At 32.2% G+C, this 17,167-nt stretch overlaps 1 protein-coding gene across 1 annotated transcript in view; it reads left to right on the top strand.

The window, feature by feature from the left end:
• Positions 1-17,167, top strand: part of Zmynd8 (Zinc finger MYND-type containing 8) — an 86,216-nt gene that overhangs the window by 61,413 nt on the left and 7,636 nt on the right. Inside the window, exons 5-7 of the mRNA XM_089097534.1 lie at positions 1,865-2,144; positions 4,188-4,407; positions 10,032-10,247. Coding sequence (XP_088953660.1) covers positions 1,865-2,144; positions 4,188-4,407; positions 10,032-10,240 — 709 coding nt within the window. The 3' untranslated portion in view covers positions 10,241-10,247. The remainder of the gene's footprint in view (positions 1-1,864; positions 2,145-4,187; positions 4,408-10,031; positions 10,248-17,167) is intronic.

Genomic DNA, 17,167 nt, shown 5'->3' on the forward strand with positions numbered 1-17,167 from the left:
AGGGGGTCTCAAAGGATGGATTTATCCCATCTATGGCTATCCCTAATTTGACAAACTCCTTTTTTTGAGCGGGGAATATACACTGTAATTTTGTTATGTTAAATATATGCAGTTGGGAACTTTTAATAAATCAAACATGAGTCTTCTGAATCTACCTAACTATCTCTTGCCAGAAGCATAATACTCTTTAAAATATTATTCACTCCATTTTAGTGAAGATAAAGATGTCTTTTTACCGTTTTTTTACTGTTAAATAACTTTGGTCAACTTTTTTTTAAACTCGATAATTGTTTAGTTTTTTTTTTAACTATGTTTACCTAGGTTTAATCTATATTCTTTATCAAAATCACAAATAGCTTTAACAATTGTTCATTTCATTTTAGTGCCGACGAGGATGTTTTCCAACCCTTCTTGAGTGTTTTGGCGACCTAGGTCAACTTTTGTTTGTTCGGAATTCGATAATCGTTTACAGTCTGTAGAAACGAGTATATAGCAGCAGGGCTTTCGTCTCCTCGGCTTCCTTTTAGGCATATCACAAAAGATTCACTCTTTACTTGAAAGGAAAAAAAACACGAATGTATGGGGTCTTAAATAAAAATACATAGAATATCTTTCTTTTTTTTTCTTTTATGTGTTAAATAAAAGCCGGGTACTTGTGTCTTATAGCCACCACACTCAAGTTCTGTCGAGAAGTGAAGTTTGATTAATGCTAATGAAATAAAACAAAATATGATGGAAATATAATACTTTATCAACAAAATTATGAAAACTACAACAAAGAATTATGGAAGGGGGGCTGCCCAGACCGCACTATATTAAATACGTAACCTAAACTAAACTAACCCAAATACCAACTATATATTTAATTAAAATGGAACTACAATGTAGTTTCCCACCGAGCCGAAGCTAATATTGTCTGGTATAACGACCATAAACCGGTTATTGTCTCATGTTCGCGATTCAAGATCTTGAGTGTGGTGGCTATAAGACAAAAGTACCAAAAGTCGATTTATGTCCTAGTATGCCTAACGGATGATAATCGATCCTCTAAAGCATGGCAATTTTGACTCATGTCACGCTGTTTTCTTATAATACAATTTTTTTATTTGTTTTAACTGAAAGTGAGTTTGATTGACAAATAAATGCAGGGGCAGAGAAACCATTTTTAGGGCAAAAGTTATAACGTGTCTCTTAAAAAGCATACAAACTTCATATTGCCATCATTGGCGCATGATAAATTGTTTTTTGGCCTCTAAAAAAATTTATTTCAGGGTGGGGAGGGGGCTCTCCTTATTACAAAATAAACAGGCGAGTACTGAGAAACCCAGGGGGATTTTATTTCTTCAATTATGAGAAAAATCATATTGCATTTAATTTTGGAGATAAGCACTTTTGAGTATCTGCAGGCACGTGCACTTGATCCTTTTTTTTAAAAGGGGGGATACAAAAAAAATTGGGGGTCCCAACAGTCAACAAAAAAATTATTTTGTAATTTGAATAAGAAATGTCCAGAAGTTCAAAAAAATCTAGGATTTTTCGGGAGGGAGGGGCAGCGCATGTATCTATATTTTAGATTAACCTCCCTCTGGCGGAAACAATATATATTCATGTTGCATACTGAAATTTTTAGCCCATGACGTCTCAGTAGCTGATTAACCAGAAACGCATTGACTATTTACAAATCAATATTTTTTTTCTTCTCTATTTTTAAAATTTGTTCCTTGATGTTTTCCCTCTCCATTTCCTAATGTTTCTTATTCTTTTATTCATCAAGCTTTGAGACATAAATCAAATAAGAGATTTAAAATAACTGATTCTAGAAAGTTGTTCACTATTCATAATTCAAAGCATAATCACGATTCAGGTTTTCAAGCAAATGCCCTGAAGAAAGTAGTCGAATCATACTTTTAAGAATTTTCGAACAATCCCTTGAGCGTTGTATTTCACAAATCAATGCCGTGTATCTCCTTTTCTCTCCTCAGACAATTCCACCCGTTGGGCGGCTGTTGGACTTCAGCATGCCTTTGTGGAGTGACATACTTTTCAGTGGCGATGCCAGGTATTTCGCTGGAAATATCAACATGGATGAATCATTGAATGAATCAAAGATTGGCACATCTAAAAGTGCTCACTTTTGTCAATTTGTACCTTTTCCTTGGTTGCACCTTTTTTACTTTTGTGGGCCTGCAAAAAAAGAATTAACAAACGAAATAGTTTGTAACAAGTCCATCTGCAAAATATCTTAATCCTGCCAAGTTAATGCCAATGTGGCTAATCCTGATTTCACATTTGTTAAGTAGGTCTATCACAATGATTCCATAATTTCATAAGAATCCAAGATTGTTCCCGATTGGTGGATTAATTTTAGCTAACCAATCGCAGATTATTTTACATTCTTAAGTTAAGAATCTTATGTTACTAAATGGCAATGAAAAACCACAAAGTCTATGAAAGAAACAACGAGAAAAAAAAGATTGTTTATTGGTTGTTTTTATTTCAATGCACCACTCATCTGGTGGGAGAAATATATTTTTTGCTTATTTGTATTTTTTGTTAATTCTTGTTTTTAAAGAATGTTCTTGTGACTATAAAGTTAAGTTTATCTCGTACTTAAAAGCTACCCCCTAAAAAAAGAAAAAAATCCAGAAAAAACTGTCAGATTGACTCCAGTTGATACACACAGGCACATATATAGAAATGTATTTTGGGTAACCTATTTAAAATAAAGTATTAAAAAAAATATATCCAGTTTACATTAAGAAAATATGGTTATATTTAAAAAAAAAACATGTCGGTATTAACTTCTGAAAATTTACCTATTGATCGTCTCCCTAAGTTGATGCAAACAGGCACGAATGTGGGAATTTATTTTCAGTAGCGGACAGGCTAATCAAAATAATAAAGGCTTGATGTATATTGTACAAAATATTTAGAGGAATTCTTGCCGTACTATACTTCGAAGTTGCTTTAGTAATTAAATGTTCGAATTACTTTCTTGAGTAAGACGTGCTAGTTTTCCTGTTCTATAAAAGCGGATTTAGAATTTCTCACTGCATTTTTTGTGTCGGAATAAGTTCTGCGATTATTCATTACGGCCGTTTTTTCACTCATCTATGTGCTAAGATCTTACATCTTTTGTGAGAAAATACTTAAAAGTGAAATCTTCGGACTAAGATCTTACATCTTTCGTCGTTTATGCAAACGTCTTTCATCATTCTGCTCTGATCAGTGGTCCGAGAACAATGATGAATATATCATCAAAGTTCTCTCATTATTGTTCTATATGGCAGAAAAATGGCGTTCTTTACACTTTTTGCTAACATCAGTGAGTCGTAAGATCTTAGAAGAAAGATGAGTTAAAAAACGATAATCTTCGCAGAAAGATACAAGATCTTAGATGTAAGATCTTAATGCTAAAAAACGGCCCTATTGCAGAATTTGAAAGCATGAGACTAAAACATTGGAGTTTTTTTTACATTTTGGGGCATGTATGCAAGGATTACTTAGGAGAGGGGGGGGGGCTAACTTGTAAAAAAATGGTGAATTGCACGTGTAATATAGGGAATGGTAAAATTCTGTAGATTTTTGGGGAAAGAACATGGGCCCGAAGATCCCTACCTTGTGTAAATGTTTGATGTAGACTACTCCCTCTAAAAAAAACACAAAGAATAATAAAAAAAAACCTCTAGTGCGGGCACACAGACGCTTTAAATAAAAAATGCAATGGTTGTTTGATTCCAAACTATAATATTTTTAGTCTGTGGTTGAAGTTTTAAAAGTAACGAAACATAAAGACGCCCAAGCTATTTAAGCTTGGAATGTTCGCGAACTATGTTGGAACTATGGGGATTGTAACTTGCTACAAACATCGTAAAATTTGCTATGGAGAAAGAGAAAGTTTGAAAACTCGAAAAAAAAACACACAAAAACAATGAAAACCCGCCATAAACGTTCTGTCACTACGTCACATTCTCTTTCTGGTGTTAGTAATTTAATCAGTCCTTAAACAAATTATGTAAAAAAGCTGCAAAACTGGAAATAAATAAATAAATGTCATTGATCGGCGTCTCAAGTTTATTAGTTTATTTTAATACGTCTACTTTAAATTCTTCCATTAGACAGCATAATGTTAAGCAGTTTAATTTATTTTTGTTTTGTTACTAATGGTTTTAAATGGTTTATTACAGAATGGTGTTTTCCTTACAGGATCTGAAGCTGGAATGTATTGTTGCTGGAATACCTCTTACTGTACATATAAATGTCAGCAAATTCATTGGCCCCAACACTTGAAAACATGTGCAAGTACGGCAAATTTGAGCAAGAATCCCCAGAAGATGGCCATACCACAAATGCCTCCGAGAGGGAATGTTGCTCAAAACCCAGTCTCAGTGCTTATGCCTCAAAAGGGTGAGCTCTTTTATCTTCTCTAGTCATATATATAGTTCTCTATTCATATATATATATATATATATATATATATATATATATATATATATATATATATATATATATATATATATATATATATATATATATATATATATATATATATATATATATATATATATATATATATATATATATATAATGTGTGGTTCAGCTGGTTAATTTGCTAACTTTAGAAAAGAAACACAAAGTTTGCAAAGAAGGTATGCATCTTCTTAAATTATTACAATATAAATGGTAAACATCAAAAGGGAACAAGTAATTTTTTTTATGTTTTATTAACTAAATTTAAATTTATGGATTTAAAATAGTGTTTTTATGAATATGCTGTTTTCATGCTGATGGAACGCTGTTTTGATGCATAATTTATATATATATATATATATATATATATATATATATATATATATATATATATATATATATATATATATATATATATATATATATATATATATATATATATATATATATATATATATATATATATATATATATATATATATATATATATATATATATATATATATATATATATATATATATATATATATATATATATATATATATATATATATATAATTCGGAATATAACATATTATAAATATACCAGAAATATATTATAAGTTTATACAAAAATTTTAGATTTCTGCACTTTCTGTCAATCTTTCTCATGCTGGGGGGGGGGGGGGGAAGAGTGAGAAACTTTTCAATGAGGGGCAAAGACCATATAACAATTTAAATTAAACTTAAAGGCCCACTCACAGTAAACTTAGCTAACGGCGAGAATTAGGTACCCATTTACAATAAGATTTTGTCAAATTCAGGAGCTATCTAGAACCAGCATTGAAATGTGATTCAAGGTAAATCTGTAATGAGATTTTGCTAATGCTAGGAATTGGGTAGTGTTAATTTTAGTCATTCAGAATATTTCGTAAAATTTTTCAGCCAATCAGAAAGTTCTGAAAAAAATCTGATTGGCTCAGATTACCACTAGCTAAAACCCAGTATTAGTAAGAGTTTATTGTGAACGCACTGCTATTGGTTCGAATTTCAATGTCAGCCAAAAATCGTTGTTGAGTAAATCTTGGGATTAGCTTAATGTAATTGTGAATGGCCCTTGAGTTTAGGAACTTTTTCCCTAAAAGTGTTTGTCTTTTGTATTTTTTAGACTTTCTATTACTCTTATTACAGTTTTTTAGTAAAAATAATTTCATAGCGTAATAGTACTAGTTGGTATCTTTTCATTCTAAAAAGTATATTTAACCTGTTTTACTGCAATATAACCGTAAATTTTGATTACGCTTATATTGCCTAGAAAGGAAATATTAATAAATTGTTCGTTAACGCTTTTGATTACACTTGATAAATATTGGCGGAAACAAAACAAAAATTCTCGACGGGAGAAATTTAAACATTGAACATCCAGAAGAGAACAGAATTAAGCCAAATTGGGTGGTAGGTAATTTCTATTGTACGGGGGTATAAGGTTATAATAAGTTATGTAACATAAATGATATACTCGTAATTACAAATATGATGATAAACCTTATTTATTCTTGAAAATTGTAGAGGGCAAGCTAAAATTTATGAGCAAAATAAAGCCTGGGCTGGGGGGGGGGTATCTCCCCCTCACTATACCTTGGCAGTATACAGTTGTTTTCACAGGGAAGTGTATTTATAACAGCATAATTTGAGTGGAATGGAGCGATTCCAAATGCAGTTTTTTTTTAGATAAAGGGTTTTCGTCATCATGAAAATGCTCTGATACATTTTCTCAGAACTTTTGCTGTTTTAACGCTTATTGTATGAATCAAGGATGTAGGTAGAGGTTTATCTCTAGGAGGGAGGAGTTAAATTTTGAAAAAAGGTAAATTGTATGCAAAGAACTAGAAATCGTAGGAAAAATTTTCATATGATGGGGGGATTAGCCTGACACCCCTCCCCTAAGAAAAGCAATAGAATATGTTTTGGTTTTGGACAGCTGATATATCGGCTACAGCTTCTACAAAATCAGTGGACTGCCCACGCTTGTTTACGTCATCATAAATACTGATATGTCAATGCCCTATTTCGAAATGATTGCATTTAATTGAGGTCATGTAAAATGTGTCAATCCTCAATCGAATTTATTTGCTTAACCAGTTTAAAGTATGCAGGGATAAAAGTAATGCATGTGGAATATGATAAATCATTGAAAAATAAGAAAACAAAAGACATTATTGATACGATAAAGGCTATTTTTGGACCGAAAAAAAATGGACCGAAAAAAAAAATTTAACATGTATTCGACTATTTAATTTGTACGTTCATCATCAGTGGACGCAATCTCAAATTAATTTTTTTTTAAATAAATATGTCCAATTTTGCCCTGACCTTCACTTTGAGGTCCCCCTCCTTTGTCTATGTGCCCAAGCATTTCAAGTTCCATAGTGTGTCGAAGCTGATAAATGACACGAATTACGAGTCAACTTGAGCTAAGAGCCTATAGCGGTAGTTTCCAAAGGAAGTGCTATCGCCCCTTGCTGAGCCCCGGATTAATTCAGGGGCGGTGATGGCCACAGGTGCAATACAGTAATTGCAAATGGTTCATTATAGATGCGTTGAAAATAGTGATTCGCAGGGATATACGATTACTGCTGATAAAAATAGAGCCAAAGATTGCTAACTCACTAGAATCGCACCAAGTTCATCCTTCATAAGATGAGTGTTCTGATGACCCTGTAGTAGGGCAATGGATTGATTCTCTGCTTGGCACTACGAGGGCCATGGTTCAATTCCCGCTGCTGCAAGGCTGGGTGACAGACTTATTTACCTGTTTTTGTAAAAAAAAATAAATAAATAAACATTATAGCAACATTTCAGCAAATTATAGCAACGCAAACGCTGACTTAATGCTCTGTGTGCCATCAGTGGCACTAGAGGTTCTTTTTCCGTTATTTTTTGGATGTTCGGACTTATTTGTATTCGAACTAATATTGTATTCTGTATTCCGACTTCAGTAAATAGTTCGTAATTTCAAACATCATTGTTTGTAATTTACACCTTTGTCACTATATTTTATACAACTAGGCAGAAACATCAATATAGTCTTACCAGGAACCATTTTCTCATTAGATTAGAAAATTCCCAGGACTAGCGGCATATCATTATTTTTATGGGGCCGCGAAGATTGTAATCACACACACACACACACGCACATTTTGTGTATTTTATATAAAAAGGCAGAAACATTAATAGTATTACCAGGAACAATTTTCTCATTAAATTAGAAAATTCCCAGGACTAGCGGCATATCATCATTTTTTATGGAGCCGCGAAGATTGTAATCCCACACACACACACACATGCATATATATATATATATATATATATATATATATATATATATATATATATATATATATATATATATATATATATATATATATATATATATAATCTTTTCTGTTTTATGGCATACAAATGTAAACATAATTAATTCACAGATGCTGCTGAATAATATTTTTCTTGAAATGGGATGGTAGAACAAATAAGTTTTAAAACTACACCCTTTGATAAATTAAGAAGAGATTCGACAACTACCGCCCCTCCCGTAAAACATTTGATCTCAAATACACTTTACTGAAAAAATACAAATGAATGTGCATTGTCAGTTTAATATACAAATACTTATATTTAGTAATCAAAATGTTGATATTATTTGATTTATTAAATTTATAAAAGTAAAAACATTTATATTTTTTTCAGTAAAGTCCAAATTTTGTTCTGGCCTTGGGAAGGCATAGGGGTTTTGCGCCCAACTTATGTTAATTTCTGCTTGTTTTGAGTTTGACTCGGTTATTTATTGTAATTTCTATCGGTTTTGGGTTTCATTTATTTATCGATGATGATTTGTGGTAGTTCCACGCCTGGCAGATTATTTTATTTTATTTTTGCTCATTTTTTGTTTAATGGAGTTCTTTACTTTTCTTTGAAAAACTTATTTTGTGGAAAACGTTTTTTTAATTACTCTAAAGAAAGGCTATGTTGGCTATCTAAGGCGCGTTCTGGCCACAAAGAAAATACCCTGGAGAGTGCTTAATGTAGGGTTATTTGGTGTCTTAAGAGTCAGATACGTATTCGTGCGTGGATTTTTAGCCAGAGGTACATTTGTAAGCTGCTTGTAAGAAGTAATGATAAAGATGGTGTCAGAACAAGCTTCCTGTTTGACTGAAACTGCAGTCCTTGACACGAGATTCAAGACTCTTGACTGCATGGCTGGTAAGTCTTCAGGCAAGCACTGAATTTGACTCGTTAAGAGAAGCTGCCTGGGACAGAAGTCTGGCCAGCTGTTTAGTGCTCTTTGATGCCCAGGTACTATATTATGATAAAATAGGTCATAACAGACCTATATTTTAGCTTTGTGTTCTGTAAAGATATTACATATGCTAACAAAGACTGCTCTGACTAATCTGATCTTGGCTTAATAATTGCTTATGTATAAAGCGAAAAAAGTGAAAACGTTTCACTCATCCTAGATACTTGTGGTGTCCATATTCGGCTCATTTTTTTTTCCATCACCGCAAATATCATGCATTTTACTCTTACGTCGTTTTTTTCAAATATTAAGGTATAGAAACTACAAGCATTGAATATATAAATGAAAATAAATAGAAAATTCATGTCAAGTTAAATTGTATGGGGAAGTATCAGGATAAAAATGTGCATATGTATCTCTGTGCACATTAAACTAACGGATGGCTCCCACGTCGTCAATATAGTTAATAAGGCTATTCACAAAATTAATAAACCGTTTTCTTCACATGACTTAGTTGATTTTATTGCAGTCAGAAAACAATTTAACTTTATTTGACTTTTTCAAGAAAGTAAGCAAGATTTAGCCAATAGCAGAAGACTTATGGGTAATTTCAAATGGCTACTAAAAACTAATAGATAGAGTCGTGGAGCTAAAAAAAATTCTCGTTTTTCTAGTCAGAACTAAACCACATAAATGCAATATAATTATATTGTCTACATGTATAATAGTTTCTCCTTATTAAATCTTTCTTGATGAAAAATTAAAGGTTAAACTAATTTACAGACATATAAAATTTACACCTTTTGACCTTAGTGATTGGCCACTTGATGTGGCTTAGAAGGGCTGTATATTGAGAATTTTGGCCACAGAGACCGGGAGAAGGGTCTTTTGAATTCTCACTGTCCCATTAATTTGTATAATATATGTATAATTCAGCTATTTTTGTGTCTTGATTAATTTACTTTCATATCCAACAGACGGATTCCTGCAAACGTAACTTGAGAATCCCTTAACTAAATGTAGTCAAACCCTCTACACACAAGAATATGACCACTGTAATGTTGGCTTCGTAGCTTGAATTCATCTGGTCTTTTTTTTTCTTTTTTTTAAATTCAACGCATAAAAGAAACAAATCTCAAAAAGATTTTGGCATTATACTAAATTTTATAAAGCTCATTTTAATTTCAGCCTAAATACATAATAAGCAATCTCGTTTTTAGCCAACCAGCAAAAATGTTCACGCTCTTTGACCGTGACTCTTTAATCAATATTTTCCATATTAAAGGTATGACGTCAACGCCAACATTCTCAACAGCCGTGTCTGTATCTCAGCCAATCACCGTGGCTTTTGGCGGCAATAATAGTCATCTGGGAAACACACCCAATGGGCAGAAAATATTATTGCTTAGCAACGGAACACCAGCGAATGGACAATTTTTACTGAAGGCTCCAACGAGCTTTAATATAAGACCAATGGTTGGAAATAATAAATGATCATAAGGTATGGGTGACTGCTCGAACGTTTTTTTTTCTCTTTTTTTATTTTTGTTTTATTATTTTTTCAGAGACATAAGACTGATTTTCGATGGAAACTTTTATAGAAGGAAAAAAAAAGTTTAAGATCTAATATTTATATTTTTCTCTTCTAAGAATGTTTTCTAAATCGTAGAAAAAAGGTGAAGTTTGACTTGATCGAATATTTTTAGGTTTGATTTCGGTGATTTAGCTGTATAAATTTTTTTTACATAATTTTATACTAAGGATCATTCCTCCCGATAGTCATCTCTCTTTTAAGGAATGTCCCTGCTGCTCGTTAAAACTCAAGAGAATCCAGCTATGTTGGGTCTGCAGTCCAGTATTGCCAGGTGGGACGGAAAGGATTGTGCTTTATTGATCCCAAACTTATGCTTTTTTGAATAGATTTATGCTAAGCCCCGGTTTATTCCCCCAAGTTTCACGAACAAGGTAATAAGGCAAAGCAAAAGTAAAAATAACATAGAAAATAAATAAAAATGTTTTTTCTTGTCCAGGGAAAGGACTGTGCAGTGCACAGTCCTTGTCAGGGAAAAGACCACTGCAGTGCAGTCCCAAACATGCAAAATATGCTCAACTCCTAATGTTCTGAGACCTGCGGAGTCCTCAAAGTTTACACGACAGAGAATACTACTAAAAAATACTGAAAATCTGGATATGTTTAAATATTTTTTTTTAAGAATCGCTTCTGGGTAAACATTACTTGGTCTTTTCGGTAGTATGCTATCAATTCAGGTTTTTCATGTTTTTTCGCTAAGGAATAATCAGGGTAACCGAAACTTTTTGGAACCGAAGTGTTAAATTGAGCAATAAAGGGACGTTAATATCCCTCTAAAATATTGGTGACTTGGATTGACTCAAATTCAAGATCTCTGGTTCCAGTTGCTTGCTTCCGTTCTTTTAGTAGTCTAGTTACATGTTGAATTACACTTATGGTTTTGGACAGGGTTACCAATAAAAAAAGAACACAGAAAAGGAAAGTTAAATAGAAACGTAAAAAAGGTTCCTAAATAATAGAAAAAGAAAAACAAACCAATAAACCTCAAGCACAGTTACTCGTATGACAAGAACAGAATGGTGTTCAGGTGTTACCCAAGGTAAACAAGGAATCGTAAAAAAAAGAAAGAAAAAAAAAAGCTGGAAATGGTACTAATTTCTTCTTCCGAAAAAGCTGTACAAATACACGCAAAGCCCTAAATTTGGTCATGTCCAGCCTAAAAGATAGTTTGCCAAGTAATCGAGGAGCTGAAATGTTAGAAAACTGGCGTTTTTGAGAACTTGAAGGGTCCTTCAAACCTTTTTGAGTCCTCCTTCAGTCTAGGGGAAAGACCATATGATTCAACTGTGATTACGAATGTTAAAACAATTTCCCTGATAAAGTAGGTGAAAACTATGTAAGAAGAAAAATTATCAAAGGACGCTATTTTCAACTGCCAAATTAAACACAATTCTATTAATTGAAAGAAGATACAAACATTAGCAGAATTTTGAAAGATATTAAATCGAAGTAGTTGAAAATATTGGAAGATATGCAGTTGGAGCGAGTCGCATTTTCATCGAGCAGACATGTTCGTCCAATTTTTCCTATTTCTCAATCTCTGCAAACCCTACGTTTTTTATTTCATTTTTGAAATATTTCCAGGTTTTTAGCATGTAATGTATATATTTTCACTTTAGGGTTATTTTTTTGGGGGGACAGGCGTATGGTCTTTGCTGTAATGACCACCCTGTCAGCGATCCTTAAGCGCCATCACTTTTCTCCCTTTTTTTCGCAGCATAAAAGTATAGAGACCTACGCTGTTAAATTTGAGTAATTAGCATTCTAGTAACATATTGGCAAATATTATAAATTGGTCATATCGGTAAGCATGAATATGAATCAGAACTAAAATAATTTCAGATCAAATATAAATACAGAACTAAAATGTCACTTCAGAACTAAATCGGTAAATAGTAAAGATGTGTTTGGAAACTGAAAAATAATTTGAATAAAACGCAGACACAAATTAGGCAAATTATAGGAAAAATACAGGGAGAGGGGCAAAATAAAGCATACAATCATGAAAAACTATTATTTATTATTCAAACCAACGAATGTTGCTTATCCTGGAGCAGCTTTCATCCTTCTCGTCCTCAAATTTTCTGCCATAATTTCACTTATTATTATACTGCTGTAGACTCACTTTTGCCCCCCCTCCCCCTACTGAACGATCCGTGTGAGAATTCTTAGCAGGAAATTTTATTATATAGTAGAGAATCCTATACGGGCTGATTCCCTTTTCTGTATTTTTCTTGAGCTTTGACAAACTGGATTAATTAGATTATTAAAGCTGATTATTGTCAGTCTGATTCTCTGAAAATACTTAATTGGCTTACTGAACTCAGTCAAGCAGGTTTTGTCTGTTCTGATAAATTAAAAGGCCGTAAATCCGGGTTTTTTCTAATACTTTTTTGTGGCGTTTCCAAATTATTTATAAAACTCCTTTTTAGGATGTCAGAAAGTACTGAATCTAATATAGTTGTGAGTTATATTGAGGTCTAGGCTGATTCAAGCACAGTTTAAGATCATAGTCGGCAAAAGAATTTCACGTCAAGAAATGAAAATTAACAATGTTAAAATAATTTTTAAAAACAAATAGTCTACAAAATAACAACCGTAAACATCATCAAAAGCTACTTGCATTGCGAAAGCTTCAATTTAGTCGAAAGATTTTTTTGTTTTTTTTTTATAAGTTTTTGTTTCTTTCCTGATATATTGCTTTCTACTCTATGGGGATTTCTAAGTTAGGAGGAGGGGGGATATGCTAGACATGGGTCAAGCTGTGTTCTACGTTGTAACGATTAAATTTTCGATTCTTTTCATCAATGCAAAATTGATGGAACTATACCTTATGAGCTAAAGGCATTTCTGAATAAGGGAATAAAATCTGAACTAAACTAAATAAGCGAATTGATGCAAAAAAAGTGAAAAGTTGCCATAGCCTGAGGTGATTTGAAGTCGTGATGGGTTGTCAGTAGCAATAGTATGTAATTTTAGCAGCGCTTTTAAACAAGAATGTCGTTTTAAGTATGTTCGTGTTCAACCCACCTATGATATAATTTTTAAGTTTTTATAAGGAAGTAGTGTTTTGTTTCCTAACTAGACAAAGTGGAAGGGGGGATTCCCAAGTTTGCTCGAAAATGGAATAATTAAAAACAGTGTACCATGCGTTTTTCTTGATTTCCTCTGTTTTTCCGGTAATTTTGAATTTAAAGTTTTGTTTCTGGGATCAAAACTTTTAAATTAAAACTAATTTGTTGCGTTCATTTTTAAGTAGTTTTCTTACAGTATACAAATTCATAAACACAATGTTGTAGAAATTTGTCAAAACAGATGAATCCGATGACAAAAGTGCAAGCATTTAGAAAATTTTAAGGAACTCTGGGAGGGAGACATTCTAAGCAGTTTGAAAGTAGATTCTAGACTCTATAGAATTAAAAGCATCAAGAATAACAGGGTTGACACATGTTTGAGAAATATTAGCAAAGAATTTATAATAGAACAAAAAAAACGTTTCCGGGGGCTTTACTTCGTACATAACACAGCGATGGAGACAGACGTAATCATGCAAGGACAAAAAAGAAAAACTAGTTAATAGTTCAAATAATTAATGATGATAAAATGTATTGTGGTAATAAAATGCATTATATTGTTTAATATTCTGTTTTATAAAATAGGATTATGAAAAAGATTCATAATTGGAATTCGCGATCTCTTGAAATTTGGGTTTTGTTTATTCCAAATATATGAAGTTCCTAGGGTAGTAACACGGTTTTATCTATTTTGCCAAGTTGAATCGTGCAAATGAATAAACAAAAGTAATCAATAGAATCTGGCAGTACCTATCTCCGTAAACATTCAAACACTAAACATTTTGTTGATTCCAAAAGAAAACTGCACCTTCAATCAAAGGTTACGTCTGTTTGGTGCCATATGTTTCTAGCTTTATTTTTCAAATGTTTCTTTTTTTTGATTTGGTGCCGGCTTCTACAAAAAACTGTGTAACTACAATATGGAAGTGTTTTTCTGTAAAATTTGTATTCCCAGTTTTGCCTAATTTTTTAAGATATATATGGCTGTGTAACTTAACCAATTCAAACAAACAGATTTCAGTTTTCCTGTTCTTGGTTCTTTGTTCCTTGGTTCTTTGGTTCTTCCAGTTTTTCTGTTCTTGGTTCTTTGGTTCTTAACCATTTTCCACTTAACCAATTCAAACAACCAGATTCCAGTTTTTCTATTCTTGGTTCTTTGAGGAAATATAGTAATAGTTCATTGTATTATATAACATAATACAAACAATTAGAAAAAAGGAAATTTTTTCATATATCAACGAGAACCTGAACCATTTTTTTAACAGCTTGCCAGCATTATGCAAATTGCCGTTCTCAGCTGCGCCTCATAATGTCAACACGTGTCTTACTCCGTCTTAAGCCCAGTGTTGACTGAAAATGCAGCTCAGCTAATTGCTCGTAATCCAATTTTAAGTTTCGCTCGTTTTTTGTTGAAGTAGATATTGCGACATAATTCACAAGTCTACATGTTCAAAAATCTTTCAGGAGAATGGAGAACATAAAAATTTTAATCTTTTGAGTATAAAAAAAATTTTAATAAAAAAAGCTGCTCGAAAGTTTTGACTTTCATTAAGAAACAGTTGTTTGTAATTTCTGCTATTTCTTTAAGCCAGTACACAAAAGGCGACACATTAAAAAAAAGGAAACCTCCAGTTTGAATCTTGACACTTAGAACTCAAGACTTATTGAGTCTTAGGACTCAAGACCCTTATTTGAGTCTTACGACTCAAATAAGATTTGGGAAAACAAGTTGAAGCAGTCAATGGAACTTAGTTAGAATTTAACCTAAAAAAAAATTATGTCATGAAAGTTCATGAAATATCACAGGTAGATAGAAGATTGTCGTCTATAGCACTGAGAAACATGCAATTTCTCATGTTGAGTATGAATATATAATCAGAATTTCTCGTCACCCTTATTTTTTTGTAGTAATTTTTTTTAATTATGTTTATTAGAAGAATATTGTAATTCCATGTAGTTTTGTACTCTAAATTCAAGAGTTCAATTCGATTTTATCTAACACATAGTTAGATAAAAGATATAGTTAGATAGTGTTTACGTAATTATTTTTTGATTATTTTTATGTCACATTTTTGGCGTCATAAATAAAAACTTTTTATTTAAAAATTATCACGCAATGACTGTAGGTTATGGATCCATTCTGATGGCATTTGTGTAAAAGGTTCTTTCAGAATAATATATTTTAGTTCTTGGATAAAAAGGTTATAATATATCAAAAATGAATAAATAATAAAATCAGTTGAAAATTAAATAAAAAGGTCATAGATTTTAGTTCTTAAGGAAAAAAGTTCAAACTAGTTAAGGATACTCTTAAAAAATTAACGTTTTTGTCAATACGTTAATTGTAATTTAGAAAGTAAATTAATGTAATTAATTACATTAAAGTAATTAATTGGGAAAGTTCCTTAACGTAGTTCTCATTTTTTGGCATCCATGTTTCTTACGTAATAGTTTAAAACCTTTTTTCAGAATCTTGGTTCAAGCAAAAAGATTCTTAGAAATTCATTACCTGAAAGCTTAGTCTTGCAAAGAAAAAAACTTTATGACTCTCCATAAAAAATGGATTCAAAAGCTTTTTTTGTCACAAAAATGGTTTTTCGGTCCAAAGCATCCAAAGCTTGCGAACAAATAAGCCTCCAGAAATTATTAGGCAGAAACTTGTTATTGCGTAATTGAATCAAGCACTAAGTTTTATTTGAATCACACAATATCATCCTTGGGCCATCAAAAGTTGCGCCTCAATTGCTCGCCGTACTATTGTGATTTATATTAAAATAGGCATCTTTCTTGGAAAAAAAATCATTTTAAAATTGGTCTATATTTCGTCTTTTGGTTGTAGGCCAAGGTCACTTGGTACTCATAGGATGTCAAGTTGGAAACAAATTTTACTCAAATATGTAGTGGCCAAACCAGTGTTGCATCTGAAGAACTAAAAGCTTCGTTATATTTTACAAATTGACTGCAGTAATTCAAAAGACCATATGTTACAAAATATGATTATTACATTAGTGTTAAAACTGAATTTTTATTGTATTTTTTTACTGGTAGTTTAGAAGCAGTTGCTTATAAAAGAAACATATTCTTAGGCATTCGAGACATGACAAATAAGTTATATAAAAGCAGACGCGGTATTAGGCATCATAATTTGGGAGGGGGGGGGCAAGGTATACCACAGGAGTCAGAATAACTTATGTCACTCAGTCAGATGTCAAAAACCAAGATGCCTGACTTAGTCAGATGTCAGAAAAGCTAGGGGCTGCCCCTCCTTTCCCGGCCTAGAACTGCTACTGGATAAAAGCATCAAATTACAGATATTTTTGTGAGCGAAAAAGAAAGGCATAACGCAGTTGCGAAAAAAGATAACTTGTTGATATAATAGAAACCAAATACAATGGAGAAAATGGTTGAACCAATTGATAAGAATCGATTTGTTTCAGAAAAGGTATGTAAATCTAAGCATTCTGAAAATGTTACATACCACCTTTTGGATTACTATAACCGAGTTTTCATCGAAATCGTTTCACATGCTTCGTAATTTGCTTGAAGTACTAAAAAATTCTACTAAGTGAATTGTTTGTAGATATTTTTTAATAACGGTTCATTTTCAAATGAGAATTTTGAATTTTATTTGAGTACACTTATCTTTGTTTCTTTTCTATTCTTTGTAACTGTTTTGTATTTATCCTGGAACTAAAGGCAGTTAAGCCTATTTGACTGGATTACATTCTCGCCTCATTTTCGATAATTTTGAACTAT

Source organism: Artemia sp. Qi Xiang Cuo, chromosome 12 (genome assembly GCF_049724085.1).
Source record: "Artemia sp. Qi Xiang Cuo chromosome 12, ASM4972408v1, whole genome shotgun sequence".
Lineage (NCBI taxonomy): Eukaryota > Metazoa > Arthropoda > Branchiopoda > Anostraca > Artemiidae > Artemia > Artemia sp. Qi Xiang Cuo.